Below are 20,170 nucleotides of genomic sequence, written 5' to 3'. Positions count from 1 at the left end.
AGGTGGCTCACTCGAAAGATGCCGACAGGAGTGGAGGGAAAAACCTCCCGAGTCGTGAAGAACTGTTATGAAATGACAGAAAACGCCACGCAACTACGCAATACATAACCTGGAGGAACAACATCGACTTTACTCACCAAGTTGAGGAAATAATCAAAGCCCGCCCAGATGGGGTAGTGCAATAATGGGGCAATAGGAGAGTCGGACAGCCCAAAAGAGACGCGGATTTGTTCCTTCCCCATCGCAAAATTTCGGAGACCACAACACAAACTAAATAAAACACTATCATTTGAAACATGCACTCATTCATTTTATGGAATTTCGCATATTCTTCTTCATGACTTGGGGCCCTAACACCCTCTGCCTTGTACCCTTGCCTCCGATTGCTAAGTAATGATTAAAAACACGTATACCAAAAGTTGAAAATCATTATTACTCTCAGGAAATGGGCTTCATCATAACAAAAGCTCTATAATGAGACAACAGTATCAAACAGTCATACTCAAAGGTATATACACACATGGATATTTAATAAAAGTATAAATGTAGTCTAAAAGGATTTATTATTTCGGAACATACACGCTTAACACGCCTTGTATTACTAACGAATGAAACGAATTCATGTAGTGAGGATGATAGACAATCAATTCACATTTTATCAGCATCTACGATTTCATATTTTCTTTTAGTTGCTCCATAAACAGATAAATATATACTTTTTATTCTTGCCTGCTTACAAATACATTTTTTTTGTATTCGTGCATTAGTGTTAGTTTATTCATAAAAGACTGGTGCTTTAACATTCCCCGCCATACGCCGTTGAGATGGCTATACGTAAAAAAAATTGTGATAGGATAGTGTTAATTAGGGGAGATGGGTCGGTCTAGTAAATGGTATCTGCGGAACATGGTACACTCTCTAAAAATTAGAGGATGTGGCTTATAGCTAGGGGTGCTTAAGTGTCGTGGGACTTGCCTCAGACTGCATATTATTTAGTTGACATTCATAACGTACTGAAGCAAATCGAGTATTATTTAAAATTTGAAAAAAATAATCATACCCTCGGTAAAACAGTGGTGATCCCACTTTAAAATAAATACATTTCAGAAAAAGGCAATCCGCGTAAAATGAGAAAAAGGTGACTAATGGTAAATGTGGAGATGTGTCTGCCTCGATGGCGTTCCTACCTGCTGTGTGCGCGAAAGTTTCTCTGTCACTCACCCCTGAGACGAAATGCGACCGTGTGGCCTGGCGAGGAGGATAAGCGCCCGACGCCCGCCAGCCCTGGAGCACGAAGCCGCCTTCAGTGTCGCTGCACTGTGGCGTGTTTGCACTGAAAAGTGCTCTCCGGACATTCGAGTGCACTGCCAACGTAGACAGTAGTACTCCGACAGTATGTCGGCACTTTCGACACGACAGACACGGGCTGCTCTTTACCTAACCCATCCCTTCAATTTCACAACAATCAATCCGAAGGTGCTCCACTAATGACCACGAGAAATGTTTACTCTGCGCCCCGTTCTGATCAGCTCACTCGCAACGGTGGGCCGCCCGACGAAAAGGGCCAACGGCAAACTAGGGTAATTTTTTTGAGTGATACTCGGTTGAAAAAGGATAGAAAATTCCCTCATCAGGCGATACCTGATCGAGTACGAGACCTAATATGCTATCGACTACTTGACACTGAGGATTAAAATCTTATGCATCATCTCCGTATTCTTTCATTATGATGCTTCAAATAAATACCACACCCGACTTAAATCTTTTCCATAGTAAGTTACGAATAGTCAGATAGCTGCTTTGTTATGTCGAATACAGGTATAAGAATGCTGACGAGTCAGAAATAGAAATTTCTGGTTCCTAACTTTCCCTTCGAGGCAAAAAATTAAAAAGCGCAACTTAAAATTATTTTCGACGTCATGAAATAAAATCAGTTCAGTTAAAAATATTGGATCGTTTGCCATTCCGCTTTTTTAAATCCTAGGCTGAATGGCTCTATCCCATAAATAATGGTCGCTAAATATTGGCATAAATCAAAAATACTAACTTCTACCTCTCCTTGCGTATAAGGATCCGAAACATTTCAGTGGAATGTTTAACTGATTGAAGCACTTTTCCACTTGATAAAATTTTTATTTTACGACCGGGTTTCGATGTATTACATCATAATCAGGTCATTCATTATGTTCGACTTCCACCACATGACGCCTGAAGCTACTCAATTTCAGTGGAAGCTTAAATTCACCAGTCAAATGATTAAAAATATGGAAACATTATTGCTTTGACTCCTATCTCTGAGATGAATGAACGCCAATAAGAAATTGGACTTAACAATTAAATATAACTCCCTTAGTACGTAGAGATGGAAAAATTTCAGTAAAAGCGTAAAATAAACACTAAAATGATTGAAAATGTCACAAAATGGCGAAAAAATATGCTTTCAACTACCGGCTCTGGCATTAAAGTTTTTCCACCATGAAAATGGATTTTTATCTGACCAATACACGATAGTTCATCAGTTTGAGTGCTTCATTTTTCGGGGGCGCCTTAAGTCCCCATTTAAGCTCCTTATATGCCCGTTAATCCCAGGAGCCAGGTCAATTAATTTTTATCCCTCGGGGGCGAAGTAATGGGAGGGGGTGGAACATCGGAGCGAAAATTGGGTGATGGGGGTGTCGCACAGCCTGACCTATGTGCGAGCACCCACGGTGCTACCGATGATGTGCTCACCATTTCGTCGAGGCTCTTGAGGTCGTTGGTCACTATCTGCGGCATGGGCCCGCACTGCACCAGGTAGTCCTCCTCCTCGTCCTCCTCCTCTTCCTCCTCCTCCTCCTCGCAGTCCGCCTCCTCGCCCGAGTTGAGCACCAGGCGGCGACGGGTAGAGCCGCGCCTCTTCAGCATCGTCCTGGCGACGAGAGAAGGAGAAGAAAAACATTGCGATATAATTCCATACAAAATAAAAGGAACCTCCATGACCATAAACGCTACCCCATTCACAATCAATTGGAAAGCCTCGTCACTCGATGAAAATCGTAATCGGAAACGCGGCAAAATTTGCGATCGATCGATGCTCACGAGCGGACGCGGCTCCGACTGTATTCCACTCCTCATCCCAAGCGATGAATATTTATATTCTCTCGGATAAGTTTAGAGGCAGTAGGACAATCCACGAGGAGGACGTAAACAAAACCATTGACGTGGAAACATCTTCCGGAAGACAGCATCAATTAAAAGATTTGATGAAAGAAAATCGAGGATTCCGGAGGGAAATAAAAGAACTGATATCTTTGAAAAGAGCCGCCGAAACAATTAAATATTCAAGGAAATTTATTACTATACGAGAACGAACCCGTCGAGTAATTAAAATATCGATTGTATTATTTACGGACTCCGCGGGATGGGCCGTTAAAGTTTCAATTTTTCTCGTGAAATTATGTTAGAAATAACTGAGCAAACCATCTCGTACGAATTAAACGTACAAGCCCTGACAATGCAGCGGATTCGTAGCGAGGGGAAAAACTTCACATTACATTACATGTGTTCCGCAGTCCGAGGTAAAGGATTCATACTTGAATCCTACAGTCGTATTCTTCGATATCTGTCTAAATAAAACGATATTTATTGATGATTTCCTCTGTCCGAAGTACCGCTATTGGTTCATTAACAATAGTCTGCGGCCAAGTATTAACAAGACGGTAAAAACACCAGCACCCTGCGTTAATGTGTTAATATTAGGAACCCAAATGTTTTACATACCTTCATTCCATCCGAAATATTTTTTCCTCCCTTTGCCCCACTTATCTGACAACCTCCCCTCCCCTCTAGAATGACCTTCAACAATCCATTGCCTGTCAATATCTACTCCAATGCATCCTTTCTCCTTTGAATTTCTCCCAACTATCTTCTCCCTTCCCCCAGCATACCTATAATTTCATTTGTTTTTCTTTCGGACTATTTAAATCTTTCGATTCCCCTCAAAATTCATCTCAAAAGACTCAGTACTCTCACCTAAACGACCGAATTCCGGATGCTCAAAAATGAACTATGCTCCACCAAGGCTTTTATTAATCATTTCCGTTTATAAATGATTTATCATCAACTTCCTACCATATTAGTTAATAATATTGTAGCTAATGAGGTTGAAAAACAAATGAAGTACAAGATACGCATGACTAATAAACAGTAATATAGATCGACAGAATAATGAGTGATTATTATTCGATGAAAGAATTTGGATTGCCTCTAGGCTATACCACGATACATTTCTTAGATCTAACTAGACAACCTGACATCCAACTCTATACTAAATTGTTCTTCAATTCCGCATAATTTCTACCTCTCTTAATTAGGTTCAACATCCGTTTCCTTTTCCTACCTCGCATTGCCACGCATGTCTTTTCTTTTCCTCCCCTCAATCACAGTCTTCAGCATTCCATCACCAATCAAAATACTCTGCATTCTTAACCTCCAATGCTTTTTCCTCCCTTCTCTGGATTACTTCCGAAAACCTTCTCTCCTCCCCCACCATGGCCAGTAGTACTTCGTTTGTTTTCATTTCCACCCATTTTATCTTTTCCATCTTCATCAACAACCAGCATCTCAAAAGCCTCCAATGAACGCCTATCATCTTGTTCGACGGTTAAACTTCCAAGCCGAACAAAACCACGACTCATAACAAATGCTTCACTAGTTTTTTCTCAACCTCTTTACTTAACTGCCCCTATCAATAATCCTCTCCTTTTGAAAGTTTCTTTGCTTGAGGAAATTCTACTTGCCGTAATTCAACAAATGTAACAACACTACCCTTTCGTCTAGGCAAGCCTTTGGAACGTTTGAGTTCAAACACCAGTAGATAAGAAAAACATTTGACGTTTTTGAGACTCTTGACCCTTATCCCGCACAGTTAGATAAAGATGACGGACGCACTGATATTTCAACTGGCTTAATCTCTACGGAACCGGAAATCGGAGCCTGAGTCGCGTTCAAGATACATGGTTACTCAATACCAATATCCCGCACTATTGTTTACGTACATACATCGATGCGTAACTTTGCATTGTGCAATAGTTTACCTACATAGCTGTATTGACCGGGAAAGTATGTACTTATCATCGGTTTCGTGTTCTTTCTAGAATGTCGATGGCTAACGGATTTCCTCGGATCGACCGAGATCGAAACGATTGAAAACATATCGGCTTTCACGCCCACAATCGAGTCACTTTTCAGAAGAAAAGCTACATCGTTCCCCGAAGCAAGTTTTCAAAAGATTCTGGAAACATTAAACGCACGTGATAAAAATCCACATCGTCACTTTACTCCGAACTGACTTACGACATCAATTTATCAGATAGCAAAAAATGTATAAAACGGTCTAAAACGCGGGATGCGAATACAGGATCATAACTCTAGCTGGCAGTATATTAATCCAGTCACGTAAAAGAACCGCGCGCAACGCCAGCAATGATGGAATGATGATGGATATTCATCCACATATGCGATCTTTTTTTCACCAATCCTGCTTCAATGCGAAACGGAATGCACCGACAGTGCGGCAGAAATGAGATTATATTGTGGCCAATTAAGTTGTTTGCATTAGTTTTTGACTCCGAAGTAAGTAGCGCATCCATAGCGCATCCTCTACAACAAGTCCCGGGTTTAACGGGCACCTCGAGTGGATCGATGGTTCACGACGCCGAGGACATTAATTAGCTCGGATCAGCGGCCACCAGACGATCTCCGCGAGACACCTGCTATTCTGACGCCCACCAGAGAACGGACGGACGACGCTTCCCGGAATGGAATGGAAGAAAAACACTTTCGCATCGAGAAGCGCGCGACCGATCCCCTCACGGTCAGACGCCGCCTTTTGCTGCTAAAACTTAAGGAGCGTCGAGTGAATAAATGCCTTCTCGCGGAGGAATTTGCCCATAGTTGGAGCCACAAAACATGTCATCCCGAGCGACCTCAGCGGTTTTTGTGACGCCTCGGGAAAGTCTCCTCCTTAATTAACGCAATTAACTATTCGCTCAGTTATCAGGATCAACTAACGATTCCACTCATTAGGCTATTTAACATTTTTTCGATTTTTTATCACCTCTGACACAATATCGGCTTTATCTCATACCATAAAATAAGTGAGCAATTCTGGTAAATTTTATCTTTAAAACGGGCTTAAGGGTACGGAAGATAATATAAACGTTCCAGAGGGGCGAATATAACTTTTCCTCGGGCCAAAATAGGACTCAAATTTGTTAATATTTCATCAGCCGAGCGTTGGGATTCACTGAAATATTAGCTACGTTTTGTTCTCGTGACATAAATGTACGTAGAAATGGCATCACTTGGGTGCTCCGCTCAGAAGTATCGCAGAAGTTAGATTTAATAGTAATTAAAAAGGAATGACTCGGCTCGCGATTGTTGGTTCATATGGATTTTGATGAATAATTCATTAAATATGATTTGTTAAAAGAAATTTTTTCAAAATATTTTATTCCAATTCTGGCAAAAAGAACATTAATTATTTATATATATTTATATGTTGAATCATTCCTATCTGAATCATCTTACATTTTTTTAGGTAATCTACCGGTTAAGGTAGGTTTTGGATGAACACAAGCACCAAATGAATATCCTGTCTCTCCTAACAAAACGCAACCCAAGATCTTACTCTACAACAAGTCCATCTCCATTTCCGTATACTTCATTCCTCCCTTCATTCTGTCCATTATTCCTATCCTATTATATATTTTTATTGCGTTTGGGAATAACTTACAAAAAAAGTTATCAAGTTAGTTAACTCAACTCGCAATACTCCTTTACTCTGGGGCTTTCACTTTAATGATTGATCTTCCAGGCAGTTATTGTCATTAGGAGCCGGTAGACTGCGGATAACTGGAAAATTCTTCAGGGATCCAGAAAAATTTAGCACGCAGCCTCGGTGTCTCTCACGGACCAATCACTGCTGCAATGCTACAAGTCCCTCATACAGCTTCGACATACACCATGGCAGCCTACATTTCAATAAGCCATTTTTGAACTCGCCGACTTTCCGCCTCCCAACATGGCATCCAAGATAACATATATTTTCCTCCATCCACCTCATTTACCCAAAACTCCTCCCCGGATCCAAGTCTTTAACTGTCAAAGTGGCCATCGAAGTCTCCGATTGCCAAACAATAGTTGATGTGTAGGATTTTGTGGAAGTATATCGTGTACAAGAGGTTTAATTATGTCTACCAAAACACACAAATCAACACAGCTCAAGGTCTCTCTCTATCTGCGAGTATTATATAAAAAATCCTTGACGAACAGCCGTTTAAATTACGACACATAACGAAAAAAAGGCGCCCCATTTGAAGGTGGGAAAGAAAAGGACGTCCACGTCGGCCAAGAGCTAGGCCGTGGCAGCTAAGGATTGCGGGGCGCCGTCTCTATTTTATTTAAAGCTCTTAGGATTTAAAACGCCGTCCACCGCGGAGACGTGATTGACACATATTCCACCTCCGGACACGTATATATCCTCATCCCCCGCCCTCCAATCCCTCCGCCGCAATCTCCGCGCTTGCCACCGGGATTTGTATGCGGCTCGACGCGCCAGGGAGTCCCGCGGCGTCTTTAAGGATGGAGGAGGGGAAGGGAGGAATAGGTGGTCGGAGAAGACACTTAAGGGAGGCAAGGGAGGAGGGCGGGGGTGCGAGGGAGAGACAAAGGGTGGGTGGCCGCGGTGGGGGAGGAAGCAAGACAAATGTCGGCGGGGCTCACGGTTAAGAGCGTCTAAATATGGAGACCCTTTTTGAGGTAAATAACAACCGGTGTTTGCGCCGCCTCCGGTTTTGCGCGCGCGCTCGCGCCCGAGAGAACCTGTGACACATATTCGCCGCCCACGCGTTTCCCAGGAATTCTTCGGCCGCGCGAATGAAAGCAGCCAACCGCACGCACTCGCTCCGTTTCGACACCATAAAGAGGGTGTCGGAGGGGGGGATGGTGAAAGGGGATGGAGGAGGACGACTAAGTGAGACCCGGGGTGAAATGCGCCGGGCATAATGGACGCATAATTGGATGAGGAAACCACGAAGGCATACGAAGGAGCTGGGAGCAGGGGGCGAGGTCGTCAGATCTGCATTAAAATGATCCTTGAAGAGTTGCGGGCAACAATCGTGGCTGCATGACCTTCCTCCTCTCTTGTTTCATCCCATACATTGGAATGTCTGGTTTTTGAGTGTTTCATCTCCGAAAATATCTATTCATTTTCAAGTTTTCCCTTTTGTTGCGCTAGATCATATTTTGCTATGTCGTCCTTGAGGAGGGTTGATTGACCATAAAAAACCATAAACACAGTAATAAACCCAAAGGTAGGGGATGGTAGAGTTCACCCAGTACTAAGCCCGACGGCGTGTGAAATTCACACATCAGGGTAGAAGGGCCAGTTCCTTTCCCAGTACCGGTTATGGTTTCCCAAGAAGATCTGGTACCCGAAAAATCACACAGCTTGGGTGGAGCTGCAGGTGCCCAGAGTGTCTTGCCCGGGAGTCGAACCCGGGACCCTCCGGTCAGTAGTCCAACGCTCTACTACCGCGACCCGTCGGTTTATTGACATGATCCCAATAATTCGATATCTCTTGTTTATCTGATAAATTACAAGTCATAAGTACAATGTTGAAGTTACACTTAAATTTTTATCTTTAAATTAATACTGATAAAACATAACCGCTTTGCTAAGATTCTGACAATACGCACTTCGATTAAGTGGCCGAGAAAACATCAAGATAAGCTTCTGCATTCGATCATAGTTGAATCATCTGAGTCACGATTGCTTAATGATAAACGTTAATGCTTTCCAATATACAGACTTCGCTAATTTTTAGTCAGCAACTTAAGTTTTTATCGTATGAATAAAAACCCGTTGTTTCCCAGGGAACGCTATAAATGCATGAAAGACAACACAGTGAAATCGTCTAACATATTAGGGAAGCAGAAAATGATGTGGTGTACTGAAGAGTTGGAAAATAAAGGAAATACCTTTTAAGAGCAATTAAGCATCTTAACTTACTCTCAGGCTTTCTTTTAATATTCTCAAACAATATTATTCGGAGTTATTAGACATGAAAATGTGGTCTAATACCTGTACGTAGTCAAGTTTCTCTGATTGCAGAGAATTGACGATTTAATTCAGAATTACTGTCAATATTTTCAACAGATCAATCAATAAACGGATCAGCTTATTAAGGGAAACAGGCGAACTCGGACCTCTTCCTGAGGATTTGGCACCTTTTAAAATCACTCTCACTAATGATACCTGAATAAAAGTTTTCCACTGGGCAGTAGACGAATAAAATATCGTGATTTAATGCACAAAAATAAACAAAAACTTTGCACAGAACCTATTTTCATGCATGTATAATTTTCGTTTGAATACTATGGAGGAAAATTTTGGATTTCACGGTCGCAAAAGACAAAAAAACCATACATAAATGGTAACCTCATGACATTTTCTTCGAGCTAAGGTTTAAGTAGACGAAATTCAGTCACGGAGGACTAGAAAGCCTTGTCTTATCTTAAGGGAACGCCACAAAGAAATCTGTACGACGAACTGCGACCTATGTGAAATAAAAGTCGTGGTGTATTTTGCAAAGCGACATATTTTCTTTAAATGACAAGGCAGAGTTGTATTCACTCATTTATGTCTTAAGGGCTTCTCGCTATGCGAGGAGAACACCCACAAGAAGTTTTCCCGGGAATAAATTACGTCGAGGAGCTTAGCTGTAACAAACCGGGGCCTTCGCCCGCATTAGAAGGCAGTTGGAAGTAAACAGAAACATTAAAAGCAGATATTAAATAGATATAACTAACGAGATTAACCTCCTTAGTTGGAATGCATAAGTTGCAAATGAGAAATACTTTTGATGGGAACATCTTTCAAACTAGCTTCGTGGATTATTATGCCACCGGAATTGAAAGTATGCACGTAAAAGTGTAACCCTACAGATGCGAAGAGCAATGTCTTCGCCATTTTCTCATTAATTAAGCCCCAAGTGAAACCTTTTAGATCAAAACGATGGAGGATAGGGAATATTGGGACTCGTAAATGACATTATGGTAAAGGAATATCTAGTTGTTATATTTCCGACTCAATGTTTATATTCAGTAAAATTTACGTGAGGACCTCCAATGCCAACCTCTGATCAATAATCTCTCTAATTACGAATACATACTTTAAGACGCTTGCAGGTCCTATTATTACTTGTCTTATACGATTTTTTGTACGATTTGTACGATTAGATATACACCATAGTGTAAACAATATATACCAAATATAACTTTCAGTTTTGAGCACGCAATCATTCCTAATTACAAGGTCTGTCCCAAAAGTAGAATGACTTATTTTTTCCCTGATAGACGGACGAACGGGCGGCGGTTTCTCTGGCTGGGTTCGAGGGAGTGGAGTCTCACGGAAAGGCTGGAGGCCGGTGGAAGTTGGCTCCCACTTTGACTTTGCGGAGTGCGAATCGTTCGTTTGCGAAACCTCTATAACGTGACCTCGTTACGCTCCGTTATGAACCGGTTATTGAAACAGCGCTACGCCATCGAATGTTGCATGACACTAGGCAAAACCAGGAAAGGGACTCATGACATACTCAAGGCAGCTTATGGTGATAACGCCATGGGTAGATCGCGTGTTTTTGATTGGCAAAAGTTGTTTCTGGAGGGTAGAGAAGATGTTGAGACTCCGAACGTTCAGGTCGCCGCCCTTTGACCTTAAAAAGTAACGACAATCTAGCAAGAGTGAAGGCTTTGTTTGACAGGGATCGCAGATTTGGTGCTCGCATGGTTTCTGGTGGACTTAGTATCCCTAATAGTAGTGTATAGTATATCGGCTTCTGACCAAAATTATGGGCATGAGAAAGGTGTGTGCGAAGTTGGTACCGCGAGTGCTCTTGGACGAACAAAAGGGAACTCGCACGCGGATCTGCCAAGAGCTCGCCTCAGCCGCCCTACACAGTCCTGATGTTGCCCCACCAGACTTATTCCTCTTCCTCCGCCTCAAATCAGTGCTGACAAGACGTCACCACGGCTCGGTGGAAGCGTCACAAGAGGCCGTGACGAGGAAGCTTAAAAACATTCCGTGCGCCGCCCTCAAAGAGGCGTACGATGCGTGGTAAACCCGCTGGCAGCGATGCGTGAAAGAACGACGGTGCTAGTTCGAAGACCTTTCAGTGAAAGTCTCAATTCCGGTAATAAATTTTTAAATCGACTCAGTCCTACTACTTTTGGGACAGACATTGTATAATAATGGGTTATCGCGGGAGATGGTGCGAATCAATCATATCTGGGACATTTAGGGAAAATATAAATGATTTACCTATGCATGCTTCTCTCGTACACCCACCACAGAATCGTTAAGAAGCCAGTCATGAAAACTGTGATTCCTAGGGAGATACAACCTAACACATCGTATGCAGTCCCACGCACTGGTGCAAGCCGAAGCCACAGAAAGAGACAATATAAAAAAAAAATAGCCTCACATTACTATCCGTCCGTTGCAATCCTACAGCCGCGATTGTTCGATGGGAATACAACTTGTGTCCACTCGGCACTCTATAAACTCCTTCATTCTGTCACTCTCGATTGCTAAATCAGTGCTGGGTCATTAGTTCCTTGGATTCGAAAGTAACCTAGTAAGACCGATAGTTCTGCAATAATTTATTCCATCACGGGATCTTCGTGATACAGCAGGATTCCGTCCTACGATATCTAATGAATGCAATTACTGATCCCGTTAACGTACGTCCATTACACTTATACATGTGCACGAACATGAATGTGTTGCGTGAACGGGCGGGTGCACGTGAATTTTTCCTCACGTGATATACGTGAATGAACTCGTAATCGAATCCCTCGACCAAAAGTACACTTTGTGCGTAAATGGTCGTGCATATAAGTGCGCCAACGCTCAGTAATCTGTTTCGTCATAAGCAAACCCTTGAGATAGCATGTACAAAATAAGCAAGGTGTGCTCAATTAATTGTGGGAATTTGAGTTTTTCGGAAAGAATTTTATTTATTCGTCTATATCAATGTTATACCCTTCGAAGTGGTCCCCGTTAGATATTATACCGGTTACGCCAGCACTTCTTCCAATCCCCGAAACACTTCTGAAACTCGATCTTTAGTATAACTATACGTAGATGTATAGAGTAAGAGTTGGTCCATGGAGGCGTTCACAGGGGGTTTTAGGCCACCTCTCAAGGGTTGTGATCAAATTTAGAAGGAAATCGGGTGATGTATCATTTTCGAGTGGTTTGAATATTTGTGCTTAATTTTTTCCACTGCTGTGACCAAGACCACTGTGCCAGGAAAAAGTTAGTCGGTAACTTAATTTAATTCTTAGGCGCCTAACTATGCCAATTTGTTCAGCTACCAATTGTTTTAGGTACCTCATCGCACGGTACCTACGACTCATTGTGGTCCAATACACCTTATTCAACCTTCTTTTGACCCATTACAAGTAGATTTACAAGTCCTATGAAAAGTCTTACATGTATTTCAAAAATTTTCAATTCTTAGACCCTGCTATGCAGAGAAATAACATTTGTTGCACCATTTATCAAATTCAGCAGATTCTGCACGAGCAAAATTAACTTTAAAAATAACGCGCAGTTTTGAGAAACGGGGATTCACTTTTTATCTTTGATTTACCCATAAAAGTAAAATTGGTACAGAATACTCACACCGTCGCTAGAATTAAACTCGTACGGATTTTATTCTTCACATATTTCAATTACTTTTCATTAACTTCCCGCTACGAGCGCCTCCCATCATAAGTTTTTTAGCAACCTGAAGACGTTATCTTTTGCTTCGTGACAAATTTTAACGAATGCAGCTGCTAATCTTTCACTGGGTTGAATTGAGATATTAATTCTCACCCCGCTGGTCCCTTAATCCTATAGGAGTATTCAGGACGTGGGTCGATCATTGCGTCTACTTCAGGTTTCTCAATTCGATCGACACAAAGCTTCCCGAGCAATAATTCTCGTCGCATACCAATTTAACAATAATGTTAATAATAAAGATTAATTCTTCCATCAGAAAAAATACGTGAAATTCACTTCCATGATTGCCTCCGCGTAATCTCCTGATGAGGAGCGTGAGGGAGTAGTTGAAGGACTCAGTTCGGGCGGGGAGAGGAGGAGGACCAGGGAAGGAAGGATAAAGAAACTCCCAGGACGGCGGAGGCATCATCTCACCCCCGGAAATTCGACCGCATCGGAGCATGACAACCTCGATACTCAATATCGAGTGATACCCAGTGGTGAGCATCGAGGTGGTCATGATCGGGGTTACCGAGGCGGTCGCTTCCTGGTCACCCGATGACCACCCACTGCTTTTACGCTAATGCTGGATGCAGCGGCGGTTACCTGAGCGCGTGTCGACGGACACTTCGCCGACGATCGGTCGGGCTGCCTTGGGACGGGACGGAGAGGCGCATTCAACTTCACAACCGAGACAGTAAGGGTAGAAAAATAATTATGTACCGATAAAAGTAATATGAAACGAGAAAATAAAGAAAATTCCACCAGAGTGATACATCAATATTGTTGATGCCGATACAAGATAGTGTGGTTATGCTGCACAACTCACATAATAACCATAAAAGATGGGTTCTAGGAATGGGCTAAATCAATCATTTTGATTTCATTTTCACAATAAAAATCAATACGAAGGATTCGATTCAAATACTAAAAAAATAGGCGCACCATTAATCCAGTGCTCATCACACTCTCCACTGCTAACAATCCGCAATAAATTTACTACTTACGGAGTTACTTATTTGTTCACGACAACACAAAAACGAAGACGTTTGTCGAATCTGCAAAGAAGCGTTCGTGCATCGGTTTCGAAATGAATACAATAGATAGCGGGATATAGCTAAAATGGGTTCCAACATGAGTGTACTATATACCAATTAAAAATGTTTTGAAAAATTCCCGTTTTCGCAAGAAAAGATTCGCATCGATCCGTATCCGTTGCAAGAAACGACATCAATTCGAGGGATATTATCTGTCGATATACCTTCGCAATAAATGGCGGGGGTGATCCGGGTGGACCTCCGAGGTGGAGGGCGTACGCGAGACGACAGGTGGTGACGGGCGAGGAGGGGGATAGAGGAGGCACACCACAAAGCGACATCGGGAGGCGTGGAGGCGTACTCCCAACCGCGCTCCCTCGCCTCCCCCCCGCGACCACACGCTGCCCTCACGGAAAGGGGATGGCGTGGTGGGACCGAGAGGGGAGTGGGCAGGGGGGAGGAGGAGGGCGAAGAAGCGGTGGATGAATGAACGGACCCCCCTCCGGTGGAAATCCGCAACCAGTTTGATACACCTTGTCGAAGCCTCCTCCCGCGCACGGTTCGATCTCCAGGAAGCCGAGCGACGTTATGGGACACGCGGGCGAGGAAGGGTAAACACCCGATGCGGTCAGTGCACGACGACTCCCTCTCTCTCTCTCTGTCGTCGCGCTGGAGCGAAACGGAGTGTCGCCTTCTCTCCATGAGACCAGTGAACAGGTCCACCCACCAACCTCGTGAGTGATCACGAACGCACCTGCAGTTACGTCCCCGATCTGAACTGATTTTTTCTCCTCCCACCCGAGGTAAAAGTAACGTTTCTGCAGTACTAACGAAAGTCTCGAAAGCGTCCTTTCGTGAGTCGAAGGCGCATTATCCCTCCAGCGCACTCTTTTGACACTAAATTTACGTTCCCTTTCCTGGCGGTGAGGTCGAAGTTTTCAAAATGGACCCAAGGCGTCCTTATCCTTATTTAGTATTATGCCAAGTGAAAATCTATCATGAGATGGTAATCTTTCAAAATTTGTCAAACGCGTTACTTTAGTGAAGATGAAGTGATCCGTACACCGAAAGAGTGTGATCAGTTTCATTGCACCTGATATTTATGGTATTTATGTTTGCATGAGTGTTGGATGAAGGGATTTTTGCATGAGTGAGTGTAGTTTTTCATGTTGTTGATTTTGCATGCGGTATTGTTCCTATTTGTGGTGACCTAACACCGTACAAATGGTTAAGTACGCACCTCATGGAAACGCGCATAATTTATTCAAACCGCAATATTATGGGCAAAAAACTATAATTACCTAAATTACACCTGGTATTAAGAATTGTTCTTGGAATTATAAATAGCACAGGACTTACGTATGCGATCTCGCTAGAATAATTTCATCAGCCAGATAATGCCCGAGAACCTGGAACGATTTTTTTTGCAAGAAGCGCTGATGCAAAATAGCACTTATAACCCCATGTCTACGGAAAGGGCATAATTATGTTATCTGGCCCTCAACTCACGAAAAAAATAATGAAACTGGAAGAAAAGAACAATGATCTTAAAATTGTGAGAAAAATTCAAATATGAAGGCAGAATGGTTCGCAGTAAAAAATTCCTCCTGTTTCTTCGCATTTTCTCACAGATAACCAAGACATTTATTAAATAACCTGCCCACTTCCGACAGACAGACCGGTTTAAAAGAAATAATAAAACCTTAAATTTGTCGCATAATATGAGCACATATCTTTTTTAAACAAGTCTGGTGGCAGCACCGAGATTTCTCATCAATATGAACACTCTTCCCGCAGTACTTTCATACTTTTAACTGCTCTTAATATCAGTGTTTCCCATTTTCCATGCAATTCAAATTCAATCCCTTTTCCCCTCCTACCGATTTCACTTTTGCTTACGAATACTTCGAACGTTACCGTCCTGAACCAGCCTCACAACAACGAACTCCCGTCAGAATAGCAGCATGCGACTGCGCCGCGGTCAATACTTGAAGCGAATTACAGGAAAAGAAAGGGTTATTTTTAGAGCTAGTGCCTAATGCGTAATGCCTTTTATTGGGACACGAATGCCCAAAGATTTGTGTTGCGTAGGCGACCCGTGGAACTGTTGAAGAATGGAATTCAATCGAGCGGCGCCTGATTGATTCCGATAGGGATCGCTTGTTGACCGAATTCTGCCGCACGGCCGGTCGACCCCAGGGACCGATTCGCAGAACCACCGTCGTCGCCACCACGTCAATCGAAGTCATCTCGAGCATATCAAATCTCTGCGGTCGGTCGCCCACCCTCCAAGGGACGACGCTGCCAGGACTGTGCGGCAGACAATGGGGCGGGAGGGGCGGCGACCTTCGTAGATTGACGTGTGCGACTCCTTCCCGTCTTCGGACTCGAATGGGACGGCCCTCTCCCGCCATCATCTCGATCGGCGTTGCGGAAGGTTAGAATCCCGCACTGCGATCTGATTTCATGGCGAGGGCATTGATGGTTTTACCACTAATCGATTTCACGTCCGATTCAAATTTTATCGTGCGTAACCAGAGGAAAATCATTCACTTTCTGGGGATCATAAAACGGGGTAAAAAAATTATGGCGACCACCACTGGTGCTGGAAAATTCGGTCAAAGAAATACTCTCGTAAAACGACTGAGGACCAACACCCCAAAATTAAGTATGAGTACCAACTAGTGTCTTCATAGTTTCAGGCTGCCGTTAAGCTTGCATTTGCTTAACATCTTCGGCATTCCATAACAAGTGGGCTCCTAAGGGTGATTAGGCTGCTGAAGTATTGTTTAACACCATTTGGTGTTGGTTATAGTTTAGATGCTTTGGGATATTTGCAAGTAATGTGGTAAACTTTTATTTAGAACGTGCGAAGGATTAGTATTTGTTTAGGTATGTTGGTTTTATTGGTATTTTGTTGATGAATTGTCAAATATCAGCAAGTACGGATGAAATTAGATTAACAATTAGAAATCAGCTTCGACCCAGTATTTAGTTTCCATTACTGCGACACTCGATTGATTAAGATTTAAGCTACCCCACAAGAATTTTCTGTCAAAACGGAGATTTTATGCATCAAGAAATTCCATAGCCTCGTGAGAAAATTAAAGGGCGGGATTCCATTAAAAAGTCTTAAAGATATTCGCTCCGTTGGAAATCGGTTGTGACATATGGTCAGAAGTGCTTGCGACTCTGAACATAAATTTCCCCTCATAATTGTTTTATCCCCTTCTTAAGAAAAGTATCTGACGCCTGACCACATGACCTCTAGCCTTTTGACCTCGTGCGCCGAGCTAACAGACTAGTTCGGTCTACTTAAGGATGAATGGATGGATCGATTATTTGACTAATGTTCCAAATAAGATATAATTTGAAGATTGAGAAATAACGCATGACTCGTAAATGTAGATACATCATTCTGCACGTGAGATACAATTTCGCATGAATATAGTGCGATAATCCCTTGACATAAGCTCGCTTGTAATGATTTCTCCACGATTCAACGTTGAGGTATGGGATTTTACGCGTATTTACAAATAATTTTAAGATTCGCTGTCTCTTTAAGCATACGCGATTCATATTACACCTAGGCAACCTGTTCAATTAAAGACTGGCGATTACACCAATTTCAAATTAAACTCCCTTACTTCTTAATAAATTTCTTTTATAAAAAAACTCAGGATACTTACCTCACCCAGACATGAATCGTCAACGGTCATTATGAAATGCAAAAATGTAGTAAAGTTACCTCAGGGATGGCGAAGACTATTTAATCTTTGTTATTTGGACTTACGAGTAGTGTGAACTGCATCACGGGACCAGGTTTGCAATCCGCGGCCGAGTGATTTGGAAGTGTGAATGATCACGGCCGCTCGTCTGATTCAATAACTGAGCCCCGCAGCCTCCCGGCGGACTAAGAGGGGGAGAAGAGGCAGGGATGAATGGCTGCGAGGGAAAGGGTGAGGTAGATGGAAGGCATTTGGAAACAACTCGATACGCCTGAGTCGTCCCGGTGGGTGGACGGCTGAAGGGGGCGCTAAGGGGGCGGGGGCGGAGGCAAGACCGAGAAAGTGTGTAAAAGGAGGCTAGTGGGGGGGGGGGGGGTGGGGGTTAGATCCGAGGCACGCTCCTTGCGGTCGCATGATGCTAATCGCCCTGGTGAGCGGGCGGCGGCAAATGCGGTGCGGGAACAAAAGAAGGGGATGGGCAAACGAGCGCAATTTATTGGAGAAGACATCGACGCGGCCGATGAACGGGGGTAGGGGGGGGAGAAGGAGATCAGCCCCTTATGTGTTTTATTTCCTCGCCACGCGATTTCCACATTCCCCCCTCTCTCTTCCCTCTTGCAAATCTTTTCCCGGCCTCGGCGCAGGCCGCGGTGTGCCCAACTTAGGTCTCATTCGACGGAAAACAACTGCTGAAATATTCAAATCCGTCCGGTCGATAAAGATCTGGGAAGTGGTTGTCACCATCCGGACGAGTTATGCTATATCTTCCGGAAGCTCGAAGTCAGGCTGGACAGCAGTGAAGATGCACCCGACTATTAGATAGGTTCTCAAGTTATTGCAATTGGATTAACTGAATGAGGGAACGACATTGTATCTCTAAAATTGTATTGTATTATTAACCAGGATTGTTTAAAGTCATGTGTAGCATGTGTTTATATGTGTGTGACCCTATTTCCTTAAAACTATGATTTCACATTTAACGGAGTTCCATTTATGAATTTTTGGGTATCTATTACAAACTTCTAGTAATCTGAATTTATTAAAGTAATATATAAATATAAATATATATATATATATATATATATATATATTTATGAGTAAATGTGTGTGTATAGGTATATAGAAATATACATATATACATATATATATATATATATACATATATATATATATATATACATATATATATATACATATATATATATATATATATATATATATATAATATATCATTTTGGTGTTTGAATATTTCGGTGGCACGGCCACCTTAAGCGCAAGCGGTTAGAATTCGTCAACAAGTATGAGAGAAGAAAGAATATTGAGTCACTCGTAGACGGTGGACGTTTCGGGGCTAAGAGGCCGGCCTTCTTCCGCAGAAGACGACTCATTAATATATATATATATATATATATATATATATATATATATATATATATATATATATAGTGGTTTAAAAACTGGTTTGATATAAGGTAAAGGTGAAATAGGCAAGGAAACAGACGGATGCACTGCTTGCCGGCGCTAAAATTATATATTATTTCACCTAACTCTTCAGCATTTGATTTTTTTCTTTTTTATTGATTTTTTGGTGACCAATAAAGGATACATTCATCTCATCCATTCACTGAAATACACCTGACAATATTCATAAAAAGGGAAATTTCTAAATGGTAAACTTATTTCTGAACCTGTATATAAGCAAATCCATTACAATAACTTAAATTAACACCTGAGAATGGCATGGAACTACGAGGAAAGAAAATTTTTCCTGTTTCTTTTTCCGGAGTTGTACAAGTAAATTTATAACAGAAATTGCTTCTGTCCGGCAAGAAATAAAATTGTAAAACAAATCGTCGGCGCTGCTTACTCGGCACTGCGCCACTAGAAATAGCCGTCAAGGACGCTACCTAGGCTAGACTGACAATAATCCAGGGCTATACTTCTCTCGCTATTGATCGACCGGGAATATACTACTCGAAATTACTTTCCCCGTCAAAAGAGAATTTAAAAAAAACTCGAGACATGAATAAGTCAGGGGCATTCCTTGCATATTTTTATTCCTTTAAAACTTGAATGGGCACTTAGAAATTGTTTCATATATTTTTATCAAAATTTCAAGTCCAGACTAAAATGCATACGGGAAATAAAATCGATTCGGACATATGGGATAAAAAATGAATGCGGTAAACGACTCGAGGGTGGGATAGAGATTTATTGCAAGAATAAAAAACAAAAACCGATCAACACTCGGTGCGATTCAGCAAATGGTTTTAGGCGCGAAGACTACCTCCGGTTTCAAATGTTTTAGGTACGATGGGATGTATCGCCATCCTCAGTTTTGACCGGTGGGTGAACCATATCGAGCTATCTCCTGCTGGGATCATTCGATCGAGCCCGGAGCACATGCGGTCAATAAATACCGACTTTATTTCTACGCATTTCCATAGTAACATGAGGGAGGGGAAAATCGCACTTAATGTGGTAGTTTCATGCTGCATTTACTCCATCATGATTAGAATAAGATTAAACACCAAGATGTGTAAACGTATCATTGGAGTTTTTTTTGTAAAATAAAGAGCCGCTAACTTTAAAAT

The 20,170-nt window shown here is 42.3% G+C and overlaps 1 protein-coding gene across 1 annotated transcript in view; it reads right to left on the bottom strand.

Moving 5' to 3' along the window:
• The window catches only part of pigs (pickled eggs), a 93,090-nt gene that overhangs the window by 39,628 nt on the left and 33,292 nt on the right, over window positions 1-20,170 (bottom strand). The window contains exon 3 of the mRNA XM_071592509.1: window positions 2,731-2,908. Within this exon, the coding sequence (XP_071448610.1) occupies window positions 2,731-2,908 (178 nt within the window). The remainder of the gene's footprint in view (window positions 1-2,730; window positions 2,909-20,170) is intronic.

Source organism: Hetaerina americana, unplaced genomic scaffold, assembly GCF_022747635.1.
Source record: "Hetaerina americana unplaced genomic scaffold, ioHetAmer1.1.p SCAF_5, whole genome shotgun sequence".
Taxonomy (NCBI): Eukaryota; Metazoa; Arthropoda; class Insecta; order Odonata; family Calopterygidae; genus Hetaerina; species Hetaerina americana.
This window is presented reverse-complemented; position numbering and strand designations above follow the sequence as displayed.